This window comes from Zonotrichia albicollis, chromosome 16 (assembly GCF_047830755.1).
Source record: "Zonotrichia albicollis isolate bZonAlb1 chromosome 16, bZonAlb1.hap1, whole genome shotgun sequence".
Lineage (NCBI taxonomy): Eukaryota > Metazoa > Chordata > Aves > Passeriformes > Passerellidae > Zonotrichia > Zonotrichia albicollis.
Genome location: NC_133834.1, coordinates 14,766,075 through 14,784,206, shown reverse-complemented (window position 1 = coordinate 14,784,206; position 18,132 = coordinate 14,766,075). Strand labels below are relative to the sequence as shown.

Below are 18,132 nucleotides of genomic sequence, written 5' to 3'. Positions count from 1 at the left end.
CCGAGCAGTGAGTGCAGGCTCCAGCCTGGATGGAACCTGCTCCCTTTTCCCTTGGAGCATACTCCAAACCCCACACTGAGGCTCACAAGGCTCCCTGCCCAGCTCTTTCCTACTGCTGTCCACTGGGAAGTCACAAAGAAAGCCCTCATAGCTTTCACAGCTTGGGCTTTCAGCACCCAGAGCCTTGGCACAGCAGATCTGCCCCAAGCCCACCCAGCTGGGACCTGAGGCTTGTGGAGCTCCAGGAGTGTCACTGTGGCTCTGTCTCATCACCAGGACACCCAGTTGGATCCCTGGAGCTCCCACTTCACTCACTTGTGCTCCAGCAGGAGGTCAGAGGCAGCCAGGTTGAAGATCCTCACCACGCCGCTGTCGAAGCCACAGGCCAGCATCTTCCAGAAGGGGTGGAAGGCCACAGTACAGGGAGTTTCCTCTGCAGCTGAGAAGTCATACAGCTGCAGGGAAGAGACACCACAGGCGCGAAGCTGGAGAGGACTGGAGCCAACAACTGATCAGCCTCACATCTCCACCACAAGCATGTCCCTGCTCCTGCCCAGATGGATCCAAGACCCAATGAAGTCCTGAGTCTTTGGGCACTCAGATGAAGCCCTTGGGTGTTATGGTTTGTGCTAAAAAGCAATCTTCAAAAGATGGAGGAAAGGGAAATAGTTGTGTCCAACAATACCTCGTATTGGTGATATGTTTGCCTGACATCTGGGAGGAATGATGAGGAGGACTTTATCTTATTAGAAGGTTAATTAATTACTATATTATACTATATTATTTTATATTATATTACACTATATTACATTAAACTGAATTTATACAAGTATTTAACTCAACTCAACTGCTTATAATTTTGTGACTGCTGACCAACAGTCTGCACACACCCTTGGCTCTGATAGGCCAAGGACACAAACCACCATGACTGTGGGTAAACAATTCTATATTGTATTTCGCTTTGGCACCACACAGGAGCAGCCAATGAGATAAGAATTGTTTTGATCATGCTTTTCTCTGCTTCTCTCAGGTGCAGAGAATGTGAATTCCACAACCTCAGAACCCTGTACTTCCAAAGGGTCTCTTGCCCACGGTATCCCTCACGCTTCAGGGAGGGCTCCTGAACTGTGGGGCTTTGATAATTGCACCAAACAGAGACCAGGGAGACTCTTAATAACCCTGAGACACCACCTCCTGTAAGAGCCTAAATGAGAGATGCAGGACTCCAGGCAGCTCTCTAAAATGCAGTTTATTCCATCCAAGAGGTTACAGCAGTCCAGGGTCATGGGTGACAGAGCTGTGCCCACAGCTGTCAGCTCCAGCTGCAGGCAGGCCTGGAGCCCCTTTGATTTTGGTTACATTGCATTATAGACTTTTTTTTGCTGAGCATCTTAATACAGCAGAACCAATCTATACCTTAACTTTTATCTATAGCCTATCATAACTACTGTAATTACCATATTCATGTTACTGTTCTCCAATCACTAAAAGTCAGTACATTTCAGTTTAAACTAGAAGTTGTTTTTCAGTTTTCTCGCAGTGGAAAATTCTGAGACCTTTTTTCTACTTGCAGCTTTGCTGATTTGTTTGCCTGTGCTCTCTTTCTGCTTGGTAAAAACATCTTCTGTTTGGGGTGGGTTTGTCTTTTGCTCTAAGTAATAAAAAACCGTTTCTAACTAACACACTCTTTGCCTCCTTGGTTATCCAGTAATTCTCTTCTTCTATATCAGAACTTGCTTCCATCTCTATCCCTCCATCAGACCCTACACTGAAAAATCTTTCTGCTAAGCATACACAAATCTGTGAGACTTCCTTGTCAAACTTCCATCCTTCCTAACAACCTGCCTCTTGTGTCACCCACCTGCTGCCTGGAGGCGAGGTCCCACACTCGGATGGTGCTGTCCTGGGCCACTGTTGCCATGTGCTCCCCCTTGCCCTGCAGGGAGAAGCCCAGCACGGAGCCCCCGTGGGAGCGCATCAGCGTGCTGTAGTCCCGGGCCTGCACGTCCAGGTAGCCCAGGCTCCCAGCAGCTGTCGTGGACAGCACTTTGTGGCCATCTGGGCTGATGCAGACACAGCTCACTGAAGCCTCATGCTCTGGGGAAAGACACAGGAGTCAATAAATCCTCTGGGAAAGGAGCAGCTGGAACACAGCTACGGACCGTGGCAGTGTTCGCAGGAGTCTTAGGATGAGGGAAGAGATGAGAATGTTGACTCCATGTTTCAGAAGGCTGATTTATTATTTTATTATATATATTATATTAAAACTATACTAAAAGAAGAAAGGATTTCATCAGAAGGCTGGCTAAGAATAGAAAAGGAATGATAACAAAGGCTTGTGACTGACCAAGACAGTCCGAGCCAGCTGACTGTGATTGGCCATTAATCAGAAACAACCACATGAGACCAATCACTGATGCATTCCACAGCAGCAGATAATCAATGTTTACTTTTTGTTTCTGAGGCCTCTCAGCTTCTCAGGAGAAAAAATTTAAGGAAAGGATTTTTCATAAAACATGTCTGTGACACAGACCCACATTTAGGAAAGCAATGCCCACGACTCAAAGACTGAATGCTTGCACGTGTGAGTTGTGACAGATTAGAGATTAGTCTCTGCCCTTCCTAGCATCCCTGGGCTCTGCTGTAATGGTGATTGCTTCAAAAACAATCAAGGACTGCTCGACTTCTCCCCTAATTTTTCATGGACAGATGAGCTGTGGCTAGAAGGGGACAGAAATCAAGATGGAAAGTCTGCTCTCTCCCAGGAGATCCTGCCTTTCTCCTATGAGTTACAAGAATAAACATGAATAATTGCCACTGAAGACTTCCAAGGCAGTGAGCCCTGGAGGCAGCACACGTCACACAGCCCTGACTCACAAGGATTGCTGTGGGAGCTGTGGCAGTGGAGCTCTGGATCTGCAGCAGGACATGTGCAGCTCAGAAGCTCCACTCCCACCTCTACTCACCTGCCTCCAGGACAGCAGCTGAGAAGTCCAGCAGCCACAGCCTCACGTAGCCATCCTCTGATCCCGTGGCACAGAAACTCGAGGACATGCTGATACTGTTTATAGCAATCCCAGGGCCTGGAAACCAAAAACCAACAGCTCCTAATACAGGTGAAACAAGAAAACTCAGCCTGAGAGGGGCCCATGCAAGAGCTGGGGCTGGTAGCCCACCCACACCCAGCTGAGCCTGAGGAGGATGTAGGAACCCCACAGAGACAGGCAGAACAGGCTGAAGGGTCTCAGCCAGCCCTTCTCAGGGCTCCAAATACCTATTTACCAGTGTGAAACCCTTCCCAGGCACAGAAGATTCCTACCTCTGCTATATTTTTGCCTCAAACAGGATCCTATAGCAAAGGATATCCCGGATTAACTGCCTGAGGTACAAACCCTTTCACTACCCTGTGCCAAAGCCTCTCTGCAGAAGGGAGATACAGATCCACAGACTGGGAGTTTTTGATTCATAGAATCATTAAGGCTGGAAAACATCATTGAGCCCAACCATTATCCCCCACCAGCCCATGTCCCCAGGTGCCACACTCAGGTGCCACCACAGGCTTTTTGAACATTTTCAGGGACAGAATGGGCAGCTTGTTCCAAAGCCTTACCACACTTTCAGTCAAGAAATTTTCCCCAATATCCAACCTAAATTCAGGTCTAAAAGCCATAAGTCAGAGCCAGCACTGAGACCAAGAGGCACCAAGGACTTTGCTTCATCTCCTCCTGGGCCCTTTCATGCCCATGAAGTGAGAACTGCAGTTGCTTGTCTCTCAAAGGCCACATTATAGATTGATTAGCTCAATTTGCCAAAGCAAACTATGCACTAAGTTTTAAGATATCAGAGCAATCACACTTCAAAGTGAATTCTTCCTGCTGCTCAAGTTAATGGAAGAGCTGAAAGTTGGTCTACTTAATGTAGAGCAACAAAGATTCCCCAAACGCTCTGCAGCAGCTGAATGAAAAAATCCCCAAATTCATCTTTTTCGTTAATCTTAGTTCTTTTTCCATCTCTCCATTAAGCCTCCCATCAGCAAATGAAGACCTTGTCTCATGTTTCTAAAAGTAGTGTTTCTCTGAAAGTGCAATCAGCATTTAAAATGCTAAAATCTTTCTTAAAATGATACTTTGCTGTACTATGGAAGATTATTTGCAGTCCTTAAGAGACAAACAGCAATGATCTAAACAACTCCAAAATAATCCTTCAGCAGTAGGTAAAGAGCTGGTTGGTTTGAGCAGATTTCTGACCCCCATGGTGGTGGAGGTGGTCACTGGTTGTTGGTCCTGCTCCCTGCCCGCTCGTGTTCCCACCTGAGCTGTTCCTTACCTGCTCCTGCTCCTACCTGAGCTGCTCCTGTTTCCACCTGAGCTGCTCCTGTTCCCACCTGAGCTGCTCCTGTTCCCTGCCTCTCCCACCTGAGTTGCTCCTGTTCTAAACTGAACTGTTCCCTGCCTGCTCCTGCTCCCACCTGAGTGTTCCCTGCCTCCTCCTGCTCCCTGCTCCTGCTTCCACCTGAGCTGCTCCTTGCCTGTTCCTGTTCCCTGCCTGCTCCTGTTCCCAACTGAACTATTTCCTGCTTGTTCCTGTTCCCCCCTGAACTCTTCCCTGCCTGCTCCCACCTGAGCTGCTCCTGCTCTCTGTTGCTCCTGTTTCCATCTGAGTTGTTCCTTACCTTCTCCTGCTCCCGCCTGAGCTGTTCCTGTTCCCTCCCTGCTCCTGCTCCCACCTGAGCTGTTCCCTGCCTGTTCCTGCTCCCACCTGAGCTGTTCCTGTTCCCTGCCTGTTCCTGCTCCCACCTGAGCTGTTCCCTGCCTGTTCCTGCTCCCACCTGAGCTGTTCCCTGCCTGTTCCTGCTCCCACCTGAGCTGTTCCCTGCCTGCTCCTGCCCGTCCTCCTGGGGCTGTGCAGGCAGCAGGCGCCGTGCACTCCGCACACAGACGTCCTTGCAGTCCACCTCCAGCACGTGGCCACTCCTGCTGCACACAAAGCTGTGGGAAAAATGCAGGAGAGATTTGCTTTTAGTAAAAAAACACCTTGGTTTACCTTGTTTGTGTACAGCAATTCTGGCTCACAAGAAATATAAGAGGTCAACAAGGTGTCCAAGTGTTCCACACACCTCCAAAGAAGTCAGAGCTTCCTATTTAGTTTCCTGACCCTTTGGAATGGAAATCAGCAAAAGAGCTAAAAGCTTGCCATAAACTCCAGAAAGGAGGCTCCCTCTGCCACAGGCTGGCTGAGCTGACAGCTCTGCCTTTGTGGGACAACATGTGGTGGCAACAAAGGTCTGGCTTTGATGATTAAAATAAAACAACAAAGCATGTGTCTGTATGCAAGAGGATGTGTGCCAGGCTCCTCCCGCTGACCCAGGAATCCAACAGAGAGCTTCAGGTGGGGAGAGAGTCACTAAATATGGCACAACAGCGGCATGGCAAGAGGAAAGAGGCTGTTCTGTGAGCAGCCAAAGCCCTTTTGGGAGGTGACACGTGGTGAGTGGGGAGAGCCTCTCCCAGCTCCAGAGGGCAGCTGTATTTTGAGGGAGAAGCCCAGCACAGTGCCGTGGAGGAGGGGGAAAGAGAATGCTGACAGGGAGAGCTGCAGAGCTCCCTCCTCTGGGCTGCCTGGGACAGGTGACAGTGACAGGCTGTAAGAGACATCTAAAATTTCCCTCATAGTCTGAAGGTTCCCTCATTTGGCTCACGACCATCACAGAGACCAAGACCCTATGGACCCTGACTGGAGTTCTGGCCTGGTTGGGGTGGATGCAAACAGCCCCTCACAAGGCACACAGAGCCCCTCACAGGGTACACACACACAGAGCACACAGAGCCCCTCACAGGGCACACACACAAAGGGAACACACACAGAGCCCCTCACAGGGCACACACACCGACAGCCCCTCACAGGGCGCACACACACACACACACACACACACACAGCCCCTCGCAGGGCACACACACACACACAGAGCCCCTCACAGGGCACACACACACACACAGCCCCTCGCAGGGCACACACACACACACACACACAGAGCCCCTCACAGGGCACACACACACACACACACACACAGCCCCTCACAGGGAACACACACACACAGCCCCTCGCAGGGCGCACATACACACAGAGCCCCTCACAGGGCACACACACACAGGGAACACACACACAGGGCACACACACACACACACACAGCCCCTCACAGGGCACACACACACACAGCCCCTCACAGGGCGCACATACACACAGAGCCCCTCACAGGGCACACACACACAAACACACACACACAGGGCACACACACAGAGCCCCTCACAGGGCGCACACACACACACACAGCCCCTCACAGGGCACACACCACAACACCTCACAGGGCGCACACACACAGCCCCTCGCAGTGCACACCCAGCCCCTCACAGCCTCTTACAGTGCACGGTCCTCTGGCTCCTGCCGGGGCCCCTCCTCGAAGGCCAGGTCGGTGAACTCCAGGGCGTGGTACTCGCCCAGGGGGACGGGACACGAGCGCAGGGCCCCGCTCCGCACTCGCCACAGCCTGACGTTGTCCCGGCCACACGACACCATCCTGTGCAGGGAGACAGGGCCTGAGCACCAGGGCAGGGCTCCACGGGCCCCCGAGGGCAGGGCAGTGTGCCAAGGGCCGGCCTGAGCACCAGGGCAGGGCTCCACAGGCCCCCGAGGGCAGGGCAGTGTGCCAAGGGCCGGCCTGAGCACCAGGGCAGGGCTCCACGGGCCCCCGAGGGAAGGGCAGTGTCCCAAGGGCTGCTGACAGCAAGGACTTAGAGCAGGAATGGCAACCAATGGCTGCAGCACCACAATTCTCCCCCAGCCGTGCCAGAGTTATCAAATAAAAGGGGTCTGGGGTGAAGGGACCTTAAAGCTCATCTCATTCCAACCCTGCCATGGGGACACCTTCCATTGTCCCAGGCTGTCCCAAGCCCTGTCCAGCCTGGCCTTGGGCACTGCCAGGGACCAGGGGCAGCCACAGCTGCTCTGGGCACCCTGTGCCAGGGCTCACTCCACCCTCAGACGGAACAATTCCTGCCCAATATCTAAGAATCAATACTTTCAATTTATTTTCCTGGCACACTACCTGGTATCATCAAAGAAAGCAATCTTCATGGCTTGGATGTCCACATCTGTGTGTGCTTTGGCCAGCACAGTCACGCCTCCACCACAGGTCACCTGAGCAGTGTTCCACACCACCACCATCTGAAACAAAAAAATATGATGGGAGAGCTGCTCAAAACCTTGGCAGCACAAGAGCTTTTCATCCCACAGCTGCTCCAGAGCTGGGCACAAAGTATTGATAACAGAGCTGGAGCAGGGAAATAAAACCCATTGCACAGAGGGTTTAGGACAGTCCAACAGCTTTGCAAAGCTTCATGGCAATATCCTTTTCTGCAATCCATAATTACAGGTTCTAAATCCCAGGGCTGCCTGGCAACAGGGCTCAGACTTGGAGAGAAAATCCACAGAGCAGTGGGAACTCTGCCTGCTGGGATACAGGAGCAGTCCCAGGGCTGGGGGAGCAGGAGGCAGCACGTGTCCACTGCTCAGGACAGCTCTGTGTGCCCTCAGTGCCCATCACCAGGGGCAAGAGTCAAACCCTCTGCCCAGAGCAATCAGAAATGCAGGAGGATGCTCTGCACTCCAGCACCGTGTTAAAACCAAACCCAGCAGCACCTCAGAGGCTGGCATGGGCTGAGGCATCACCCTGGGGGAGATACTCCCCCAGCACCCCCATTCTCCCACCCAGCTTTCCCCCCACTGATCCCACCTCCCCAGCTCCCACACAGATCACAGAACACTGCCACGTGCTGGGAAAAACACAGAGCACTGTGTGGCTTCTCCTTCACTTAGTGATGGCACAGCTAATTGCTGATGGTCGTCACTGAAGGATAAAAAACAGTTCCACTGACAAAACAAAACCCCCAGTCCCATGGAACAAGTTTATTTTTGACTGCTCCACGTGGGATCTGCGTCATCCCCAGCTACAAAGCTGGGTGGCAGCTCCAGTGCCTGGCATCCCTTCCCACAGTCATGCCTGGAGCTGGAAGATTTCACCTCACATCTTGCCCTAAATGCTATTAAAAAAACGGTATAATCCCATCACCCTGCCTGGCTCCTAGCTGGGACCATTCCAGGGATAGAACAGCCCCAAAGCACTACCCCAGCATGTCTCTCCAGCTGCTTCCAAAAGGATTTGTTCACTTGCAGCTGAGGAACACCCACAAGCATCAGGCAGAGGGAAAGTATTCTCCAGGCAGCTAATGAGACAGGGATGTCCCCCAAGAACATTTCTAGGAAAGCTGAGAGCAGGGGTTTGCCTGGAAAATAACTACAGAATTTAGGAGAACAGCTCTCCCAGGGAAGCCTCCCAGCCTGTGTCAGCTCTCACCGTTTTGCTGTGCACGTCCTTCCCCACACCACACAGAACAGCTCCACTGTGGGAAAAGCTGCAGGAAGAGAGACCTGGTGAAAAACAGCTCCTTGTACCCTGGGTTCATCCTCACCGGGCATGAAAGGGGACAAGCAGTGGGGATGGGGAGACAGCAAGGGCTGAGGGATAAGCTCAGCACAGAGGTGGCAGCACATCCAGGCCAGCCACCAGCAGGTTCAGTGACAAACACAGGCAGCTGTAATTCATTGTTGGCGAAGTTGAAACAGGAAAGCCTTATAAATATGATTGCCTGGCAAAAGATTTTGAGAATATGGAAATTATAAGCGAGATTGAAATGAAAGCAAGCTTTGAGATCCCTCAGTTACTGAACAACCAGAAAACAATGGTGTGGCCAGCTGAAGGTGATCCCCTTTTGATGGAACAACACCCTCTGCTTGCAGACAGGCCCAAGGGTCAGAGCAGACCCTACAGCTTGGCAGAAGGGGCCCAAAGAGGAGTTTACAGGTTTAAAATGTAACACAGTATAGTAATGTAATGATTCTTATAGGCTGTATGGAAATGCCGTAGGATTTGTATCTTGTACTAGACTGGTTAGTGAGAATTAGAATATTCAACACAGAAGAAGATTTATTGTATTGTAACAGGAACTTTGCTGTCTTAGCTCTTACTCTTACTCTCTCACCCTCTCATCCTCTCTGCCCCTCTCCTCTCTCAGCCTGCTCTGAGCTGTGGCTGCAGCTCCCAGCAGGGCCCTGCCCCAGGCCCTTTGCAATGAACCCCAAGTTCCTGACCTGGCTGCAGAGATCTCTGCTCTCCATCTGTCCCGACTGTGCTACCCCCATCAATCCTACATCCATGCCAGGAACAGCTGCTGTGCTGCACTGCTGAGCACCCACCTGAGGGACACCAGGCCGTGCAGGTGGGTTTTGAAGAGGCTCAGGCAGGTTCCTGTGGGGAAGTCCCAGAGGCGGCCGAGGCCGCGGGGCCCGGCCTGCGCCGAGGCCAGCACGGAGCCGCTGCCGCTGAGGGCCAGCGCCGCCACCTGTGGGGACACGGCCACAGGGGAGCACAGAGAGCCCATGGGACAGGACAGGGATGGAGCAGGGGGTCTCACTCACCTTGTCTGTGTGGCCAAGGAAGAACCTCTGCTCGCCAGACTGGAGGAGCAGGGCCACGATGACGGCGTGGCAGGGGTACACCACGGCCGTGCTGTCCCGCGTCCACAGGGCCTGCAGACCCGACACACAGGACACTGTGGGAATGTGCCCCCTTGAGGGAGTGACTAAACTGTCCTCTGTCTCCTTAAAAAGGAAAAAAGCCCAGAAGTTTCTCTCCTGGATTGGGTAAAGACAGCTCACAGGACCTGGGGGACTGCACGTCAAACTTAAGGATATCCAACTGGACAGGAGCCAAAAAGTCCCCCCTGAACAATTTACTAGAAAAAGAAGACAACAAAGGAACTAATTCCTTTTGTGAGGTGTTTTACCGGGGCAAGGACCTCTTGCACCTGTCTCGGTTTTTCTCAGTAAAGAGCTTGGTTATTTTGCCTTTTCTAAAAACTTTTCTGTTTCCAACACTACCACAGAAGCCATCCTGTTGATTTTATGTCTTCTCAGGTAGCTGAGCTATCCTGGGTGTGAAATAAATCTCCAAAAGCTTATGAGACCCAGCTGGAAGAGACCATATATGAGGACACAGCTCCAGAACCGCCCCACAGCCCAGGCACAGCTCTCCCCAGCCCTGGCAGTGTCCAAGGCTGGGTTGGACAGGGTGTGGAACAACCTGGGCTCGTGGCAGGTGGCCCTGCTCATGGCAGGGGATGGAATGGGATGGGCTTTAAGGTCCCTTCCATACCATTGAACAGCAGATCCAAGGAAAATTACATTGCTAGCAGAACCTTGAAATGACTGAACCAAACCAACCCCTCTTTTATGTTAACACAGACCACAGGCAAGGCCCAGTGTGCCACAGAAACAATCCAAACAAGCCCTTCCTTTCCAGCCTCCAACAAAGCAGCACCAGTTTTAATGTGTTAAAAAGAAGTGTAATCTAGTGAAGGGTCTGGAGAACAAATCTGATGAGAGGCAGCTGGTGGACCTCAGCCTGGACCTTCTGGGTCTCCACAACCCTCTGACAGGAGGGGGCAGCTGGGTGAGGGTCAGGCTCTGCTCCCAGGGAAGAAGGGAGGAAACAGACTCAAGTTTTGCCAGGGGAGGTTTAGATTTGATCATGAGAAAATTTCTTCATTGGAAGGATGGTCAAGCACTGACACAGCTGCCCAGGGCAGTGGTGGAGTCCCCATCCCTGGAGGGATTTAAAAGACATGTGGATATGGCACTTGAGGACATGGGTCAGTGGAAGGCCAGGGATTCCTGAGAAAACCAGCTGGAACTGATGTCCTTAGAGGGCTTTTCCATCCTATAATTCTGTCTAATGGGCCCCATAATTTTTAATTCACCATCCTAACAGCAGAGCAGTTGTCACAGACAATCTGGCTCACCCACTTTGGGATCATTTTCCACATCAAGCAGTGCCACACTCAGCTGCATTTCACACCTCCAAAACATCCAGATCCTGGCTACACAGTGACAGATCAACTCCCCAGATCACCCAAGCCACTGACCCATTTGGTGCTGCAGCCTCCAAAGCCAATAATTGTTCTCAGCTTCAGGATGGGATCTGGCACAAGCCCCTGGAAAAGAAAACCAGACAGCACCATCATGCCCAGAGCCAGGCTGGGGTCCTCCCTCCATGGGCACCCCTGCCCCAGAGCTTGGCTCTCTGAAGCACAGAGGCAGCTTTGGGTTGCTCCTGTCAGAGGGAACAACTTGAAAGCATTTAATGTGGCAGAGTCAGAGCTGGCAGCAGGAGGAGCTGGAGTTTCTGAGTTGAGCAGCTCTGCCATCCAGCCCCAGTGATGCCCTGGGGCCACTGTGACAATCCCACACTGGTTTGGGCTGGAAGGGACCTTAAAGTCCCCCTGGCCATGGACAGGGGCACCTTCCACCAGCCCAGGCTGCTCCAAGCCCTGTCCAAGCTGGCCTTGGACACCTCCAGGGCTGTCCTGCAGGCTGGGGCTCACCTGTGGGATGGCAAAAGGGCCAGAGCCCTCCTGTACACACCAGGGCAAACCTGGGCTTAAGGTCAGCACATTTGAGCACAGGGTCCCTCTGCCAAGGCAGGGAGAGTGCTAGTGGCAAGAACTGCTCCTCTGCATCTTTGGGACTCCATGAGTTTAACTGAAACCCCAGCATGAACATTGTGGTCTCTCTCTCCTTTCAGTAGAAATAAAGGGAAATACCCCAAAGGAAAACCCCAAAGGCACCTTGTGACCCTCCAGAACTTCACACACCTCCTGTGAGCCAGGGACAGCTCGGGCTGTCTGTCCCCTCCTCTGATGAGCATAGACATGGATGCCACCAGCACTGAGTGGCAGCGGCTGCCTCGTGTCCCCTGCACTGTGCAGCTTCTCCTCCAGCACGGGGTCTGCAGCAGGCACAGCTCCCCCAGGCCCTGGCACTGCCAGGTGAACCTCAGGGATGCTTTTTGTGACCACAGGACACCGACGTGGCACCTGAGAAAGAGCAAAGCCTCAGACAGAGCTCAGCTCTCCTCCCAGGGCCCTCCACCTGCCCAGGGGCAAGGAGGAAAAATTCTGGAGGGAGAGCAGCCCTGTGGGTACCTGGCTGGGCCAGGTTGTTAACCAGCCCTCTCCTTACACCCCCAGCACTGTCTGTGCACAGTTCATCTCCTCCTGACAGCAAACCAGAGCCTTGTCCAAATGCTCCTGGAGCTCTGGCAGGTTTGGGCCACTGCCCTGGGGAGACTGCTCAGTGCCCAACCACCGTCTGGGGGAAGAACCTTTATCTAATATCCATTAAAACCTGCCCTGACACAGCTCCAGCCATTCCCTGGGTCCTGTCCCTGTCACAGGGAGCAGAGATCAGAGCTGCAGCCCCTGACAAGGTCTGACCTCAGTCTTTTTCTCCATCTGATCAAACCAAGTGACTGCTGTACCTCTTACCCTTCCCCTCTAGACCCTTCACCACCCTCACAGCCATCCTTTGGACACCCTCTAATAAGAGAGGTTGTGCTCCTGTTTCTCCCTCTCTACAGCATGAGGATGGCTTCCCAACACCCCCCACCACACTGGTGAGCCAGCCTGGACCCCAGATCCCACATCACCCCAGTGGGGAAGTGTCACAGACATCTTTTATGAAAAATCCTTTCCTTAAGATTTTTCCTCCTGAGAAGCTGAGAGGCCTCAGGAACAAAATGTAAACATTGACTATCTGCTGCTGTGGAATGCAACAGGTGCATCTGTGATTGGCCCATGTTGGATGTTTGTAATTAATGGCCAATCACAGTCAGCTGGCTCAGACAGAGAGCCGAGTCACAAGCCTTTGTTATCATTCTTTGCTATTCTATTCTTAGCCAGCCTTCTGATGAAACCTTTTCTTCTATTCTTTTAGTATAGTTTTAATACAATATATATCATAAAATAATAAATCAGCCTTCTGAAACATGGAGTCAGATCCTCATCTCTTCCCTCATCTGAAAACCCCTGTGAACATGGTCACAGGGAAGGGGAAAGCAAGCTGAGGGCAGCTGCCTGCAGCCCCAGCAATGCCTGCAGCCCCAGCAATGCCAGCTCCACACCCTGCTCTGCTCCCTCAGGGCACTGCTCACATTCCTTGGTCTCCACACCTCACTGCCTTATCTATAACTTGAAGCCACACGGATCTGCTGCCTCCACAGAGACAGGGAAGATGGATGTCTGGAGATCCCAAGGTACTTGGCACATCTCCTGTCTGTGCTGCACAACACTGCACCCCCAGGCAGTCACTGCAGGGCTGTGGTCACCAGACCGTGCCTGGAGCAGCTGCCAATGACAACAAGCAGCTTCTATCTCTTAAATTAAGACACAGGGAAAAGCTCCATGGGAAGCAGGAAGGAAGGAGCTGCAGCCTCCTCCATGGTGCACTTACAGCTTTGGGACTGCTCATCTGCTGGACAGGGGGCAGGTCACAGGCTGCTCTGGAGCGCGTCACCAGCTGGGTCGGTGGGTGGCCAGGCTCCTGCAGGACTTGGTCACCTGGACAACACAAGGAGCAGGTGGAGCTCTTTTGGAAACCCAGGGCAGCCAGCTGGGCTGGCACAGCCTTGGCTGCCATCCCCAGCATTCCCACCTGCCACAGGATGTGGGAAGCTCTTCTGGATGGAGTTGTGCAGCAGCTTAGCCCCCTCAGATGGGAACCTGAGCAGAAGCAGAGGAAGGCACTGTGTCACTGGGACACTGCATTGGCACCTGGCACCTCAGCCTGGCACAGAGGCCTCTTTGCTGTCAAAGAACCCTCCCCTTGTTCCTCATGGCCCTCACAGGGGTACCAAAGGCAGATGGCACTAAGGGTGTCTTTGTAACCAACACCTAAATGCTTGAGGTGAGGGGACCAAAACCCAGCCCAGGTTCACCTGATCTGTCATTCCCAAAATGGCACTGCCCATCCTGCCCCTCCCAAGGGCACGGGGAGCTCTGGGAGCTGCAGAGGGGTGGGAGCAGCCATACCTGATGTAGTCATAGAGGTCGTGCCACTTCTGCCCCTTGGGCACAGGGAAGGCCAATTCCCGGGGCATGGGAGCCACCCCACGGCAGGACAGGTCACCCAGGCGGGCCCTGGCCAGTGTCACACCTGGCAGGACAGGGACACACACACACACTGAGCTCCCCAAGCCCAGGGAGCTTGAAATCCCTGAGGGATACAGGCACACACCCCTTCCCACCAGAGCAACAAAGAGCACAAGCCTGAGGTTTGCAACAAACCCACATTTCACAGGTGGGTTCCTGTATTCCTGCAACTCTGAACCTCCAAAGAAGAACCCAGAGCACAAACCCTTGGGTTTCAGTTATAAACCCCCAGGCTCAAGAATCATGTCATTTCACTGATTCAGCAGTTTCATATGATTTCTCTTAAAGCTCATTGCCCATTTTCTTATTTCCTCCACAAATTTTTAAATTTAGGAAAGTGAAACAGAAAAGGTTTCAAGAAAGGTACAGTAAGTTTCAGGAATTTCAAAGCAGCCCCTATAACTTCTTCCTCACTGATGCTTCCCAGCAGGCCAGGCAGTTCAGACAGAATTCCAGCACGAAAAAGGAAAGAGAGAAAACAAAGGATTTGACCAAAGTACCTCTGCCACACTGAGCAGGTGGATAAAAAAAGCAGGTTGGAAGATTTCTGACACAAAAAAAGCACAGGCTCTTCCAACAGATAAAAGCACAAGTCTTGCAAAAGTGAAGCTTGATGATACCTTTCACTTTCACCCCTGAAAAAATTTCTAACCTTAGAAAGATATTTAACTTTGCTCTTTTCATTCACTTTTACAGCTGGAAAATGAGAGGACACTTTCCTCCAGAGGGAGGAAAGAGACTGTATTCCCTTCCAGATTTCCTTCCAGTGCCTAAAGGGGCTCCAAGAGAGCTGGAGAGGGACTTTGGACAAGGGCCTGGAGGAACAGGACAAGGGGAAAGGGCTTCAAACTACCAGAGGGCAGGGATGGATGGGATTTTGGGAAGGAATTGTTCCCTGTGAGGGTGGGCAGGCCCTGGCACAGGGTGCCCAGAGCAGCTGTGGCTGTCCCTGGATCCCTGGCAGTGCCCAAGGTCAGGCTGGATGGGGCTTGGAAGTGTCCCAAACTTAACATTGTACCAAGTGTTTTGCCTTTTCTGTTCACATTATAGAGCACCAGGGCTCTGCCAGGGCTGCAAACTCAGCTCTGAGCCCCCGTGGTCTCCCCCCAGGCTGGGCTGCAGTCTCAGCAGGCAGCAGAGGCCAGCCCAGGCTCTGGGCTCCTCACCTGGCTCGAAGAGCAGGTCGCTGGTGCAGAGGTTCTTCACGAGCAGGTTGCAGCAGAGTTTGACCCCCCTGAGGTGGCTGTAGCTGCGGGCCAGGTACAGGGCCAGGATGGAGGGCAGGTCCAGCACCAGGCACGTCCAGCGCGCGTCACCCGGGGCTGCTCCGGGCACACCTGGGATGAGAGGCATGGTGGGAAAGAGGCTGCAGACAGGGACCTTGCTGGACAGGAGACACAGGGGTCACAGGGCTCAGAATGAAGTATTTACCAGGCAAGATTCCCACCAGGCCTGTGCCAAGTGGGAAATCATGTCTTGTAGGCTCAGGGATGGGGAAGGACAGACAGGCATCCCACCACCTCCATGGGCTCATGCCTGGCCTGACACTGCACCCCCCTGTTTGGGAGAACAGGGATGGGTGACAGCCAAACCAGGAGCTACAGCTCTGACCTGGCTGCAGACCAGCTCCTGCTCAGGCCCACCACTGTTATCATAAAATCCTGGAATGGTTTGTGTTGGGAGGGACACCCTTTAAACCCATCTCATTCCATCCCCTGCCATGGGCAGGCACACATTCCATGCCCAGGTTGCTCCATGCCCCATCCAACCTGGCCTTGGGCCATCCCAGGGATGAGGCAGCCACAGCTTCTCTTCAAACACATTGAGCCACCTTGAGAGCTCAATTTACTCTCTAACAATTAGTTCTGGTGGTGGGGTGCCAGCCCAGCCCCAGCTCCTCACCCCGCCGGGCCGTGCCCTCGCTGGCTGCCCCGCAGACAAAGGGGAACTGGAGCCAGGTGGAGGAGGATTTGAATTCCTTGAAGAGGTTGGAGAAGGAGATGCGAACCACCTGATTTTCCTGGACAGAGACACACACACGGAGCTTTAGTCACCCTGGTGGTTTCGGCAGGGAAGTGCTACAGAGGAGGAGGCTTGTGGCCCTGTCTCCTGTCCCCTCCACGTCCCCTGGCCCCGGCAGAGATGCCACCAGGATGGAAGCCACCTCCAGCCCGAAGTGACCCACCAGCAGCAAAGAGCAGCCACATCCTGCAGCCCCCAAGCCCACCAGTGCCACCCCCAGGGCTTCAATGATGGCAGTGTAAGAGGCCATCCCGTGTCACGGACCTCGGTGGTGACATCCAGGTGCACGAGGAAGTGCTTGCGGGGCAGGGGCCTGAAGAGCAGGTAGAGGTAGCGCCCTGTGAGCCCCAGGGACTGTGTCCCTGCCCGGGGCAGCTGCAGGTAGCTGCTGGCTGGGTTGGAGCCTCGGATCCGGTAGATTGTTCCCTTCATCCTCGTGTCCTTTGGAAGGCAGGGAAGGACGGGGGTGGGTCAGCACTGCCCAGCCCTGGCAGTGCCCCCCGCCCCACCCCATGGTGGCCCTGTTACCGTGAGGGCAGCCACGTCCCCCTCCTTGGCGGAGCGCTTCCACTCCTCCACACGGAAGTGCTTGAAGATGTTCAGGTAGGGACGCTGCCAGGCTGCCAGCACCGGGATCACGGGGGATGGAACCCCAAGCCCCACTGCTCCCTGTATGTCCCCAGGTTCCCTGCCCCATTAGCACCCCACTGTCTGTATGTCCTGAGTCTCCCCAGCCCCAGTATCAATCTCATAATGCAAGCCTGGTGATGCCCTCATTATCTCTTTACCACAATTCCCCCCAGCCCTCGTGACACCCCCAAGCCCCAGAGTCCTGCTGAGAACCCCATTACTCCTCTCCTCCAGCCTCAGGAACCTCTAAGCCCTGAGCTCCTCCAGCCCCAATGATATCCAGCACCTCCACAGTCCTGACCCTGCCACCCCGGCGCTGTCCCTGTGCCCCCAGCATGGTTACAGACCTGCTCGTGGAATCCCACGCTCCCCATTCTCCCCACCCCCGGTGACAGCCCAGTATCTGCACGTTCCAAGCCTCCCCAGCCCTGATGGCACCCCGTTACCTCCATGTCCAGAGTCCCCATGCCCAGTGACAATGCAGCCCTCAGAACCAGTAACGCCCCTGTGCCCCCCCCAGTACCCCCTGCCCAGTGACAGTGCCCCGAGCCCCCAGCCCCAGTGAGGACCCTGAGCCCGAATCCAAACAACCCAGCCCGAGTGACATCTCTGTTACCGCCACGCTCCAAACATACAAGCCCTTCAGCCCCGGTACCCCTGTGCTCCGGATGTCCCCCATCCCCGGTGCCCACCCCGCTCCCGTTACCGCTGCGCTCCGAGCCCCGCCGGAGCTGCCTGTCCGCGGTGACAACCCCGTGCTCCGAACCCCATCCCCGGTGATGCCGCGGTTCCCGTACCCCAGTGACGCCCCGTGTCCCCCATCCCGGTCACGACCTCATTGCCCAGTGTCCCCCCATCCCTGGCCACACCCCCATTGCCCCGTATCCCCCCGTGTCCCCCCATCCCGGGTCACACCCCCATTATTACCCCGTGTCCCCCCATCATGGTCACACCCCCATTGCCCAGTGTCCCCCCATCATGGTCACACCCCCATTACCCTGTGTCCCCCCGTGTGCCCCCATCCCCGGTCACACCCCCATTGCCCCGTGTGTCCCCATTACCCCGTGTCCCCCCATCATGGTCACACCCCCATTACCCTGTGTCCCCCCGTGTCCCCCCATCCCCGGTCACATTCCCATTACCCCGGGTGCCCCCCCCGTCCCCGGTCACACCTCCATTATTACCCTGTGTCCCCCCATCCCGGTCACACCCCCATTATCCCGTGTCCCCCCTCCCGTCCCCACTGTCGCCCCCAATCCCCTGCACCCCCCCACCTGCCGCCATGGCGCTCGCCGCCGGATCAACCGTCCCGCGCGGCTGCAGCCAATCAGCGGCGCGCTACCGCCTGTCACGTGATCACTCCCCGCCCCTAGCCCCGCCC

At 54.2% G+C, this 18,132-nt stretch overlaps 1 protein-coding gene across 4 annotated transcripts in view; it reads right to left on the bottom strand.

Annotated features, from left to right (window-relative positions):
• Positions 1-18,111, bottom strand: part of WDR90 (WD repeat domain 90) — a 38,205-nt gene extending 20,094 nt beyond the window's left edge. For 3 of the 4 annotated variants that reach the window (XR_012582930.1, XM_074552975.1, XM_074552977.1), the window contains exons 1-19: positions 18,026-18,111; positions 16,650-16,741; positions 16,386-16,562; positions 16,002-16,119; positions 15,266-15,436; positions 13,980-14,103; positions 13,603-13,670; positions 13,402-13,508; positions 11,766-11,987; positions 11,037-11,105; positions 9,532-9,642; positions 9,310-9,455; positions 8,411-8,468; positions 7,103-7,221; positions 6,419-6,574; positions 4,861-4,988; positions 2,967-3,083; positions 1,862-2,097; positions 316-455 (exon numbers count right to left, since the gene is read on the bottom strand). Coding sequence is in view for 3 of the 4 variants with exons in the window: in XM_074552975.1 (XP_074409076.1) it covers positions 316-455; positions 1,862-2,097; positions 2,967-3,083; positions 4,861-4,988; positions 6,419-6,574; positions 7,103-7,221; positions 8,411-8,468; positions 9,310-9,455; positions 9,532-9,642; positions 11,037-11,105; positions 11,766-11,987; positions 13,402-13,508; positions 13,603-13,670; positions 13,980-14,103; positions 15,266-15,436; positions 16,002-16,119; positions 16,386-16,562; positions 16,650-16,741; positions 18,026-18,035 (2,369 nt within the window). In the remaining variant the exon portion in view is untranslated. Of the gene's footprint in view, positions 1-315; positions 456-1,861; positions 2,098-2,966; positions 3,084-4,860; positions 4,989-6,418; positions 6,575-7,102; positions 7,222-8,410; positions 8,469-9,309; positions 9,456-9,531; positions 9,643-11,036; positions 11,106-11,765; positions 11,988-13,401; positions 13,509-13,602; positions 13,671-13,979; positions 14,104-15,265; positions 15,437-16,001; positions 16,120-16,385; positions 16,563-16,649; positions 17,257-18,025 lie in introns of those variants that run through there. The other variant, XM_074552976.1, reaches the window with a different exon arrangement.
• Positions 18,112-18,132: the final 21 nt, after the last annotated feature.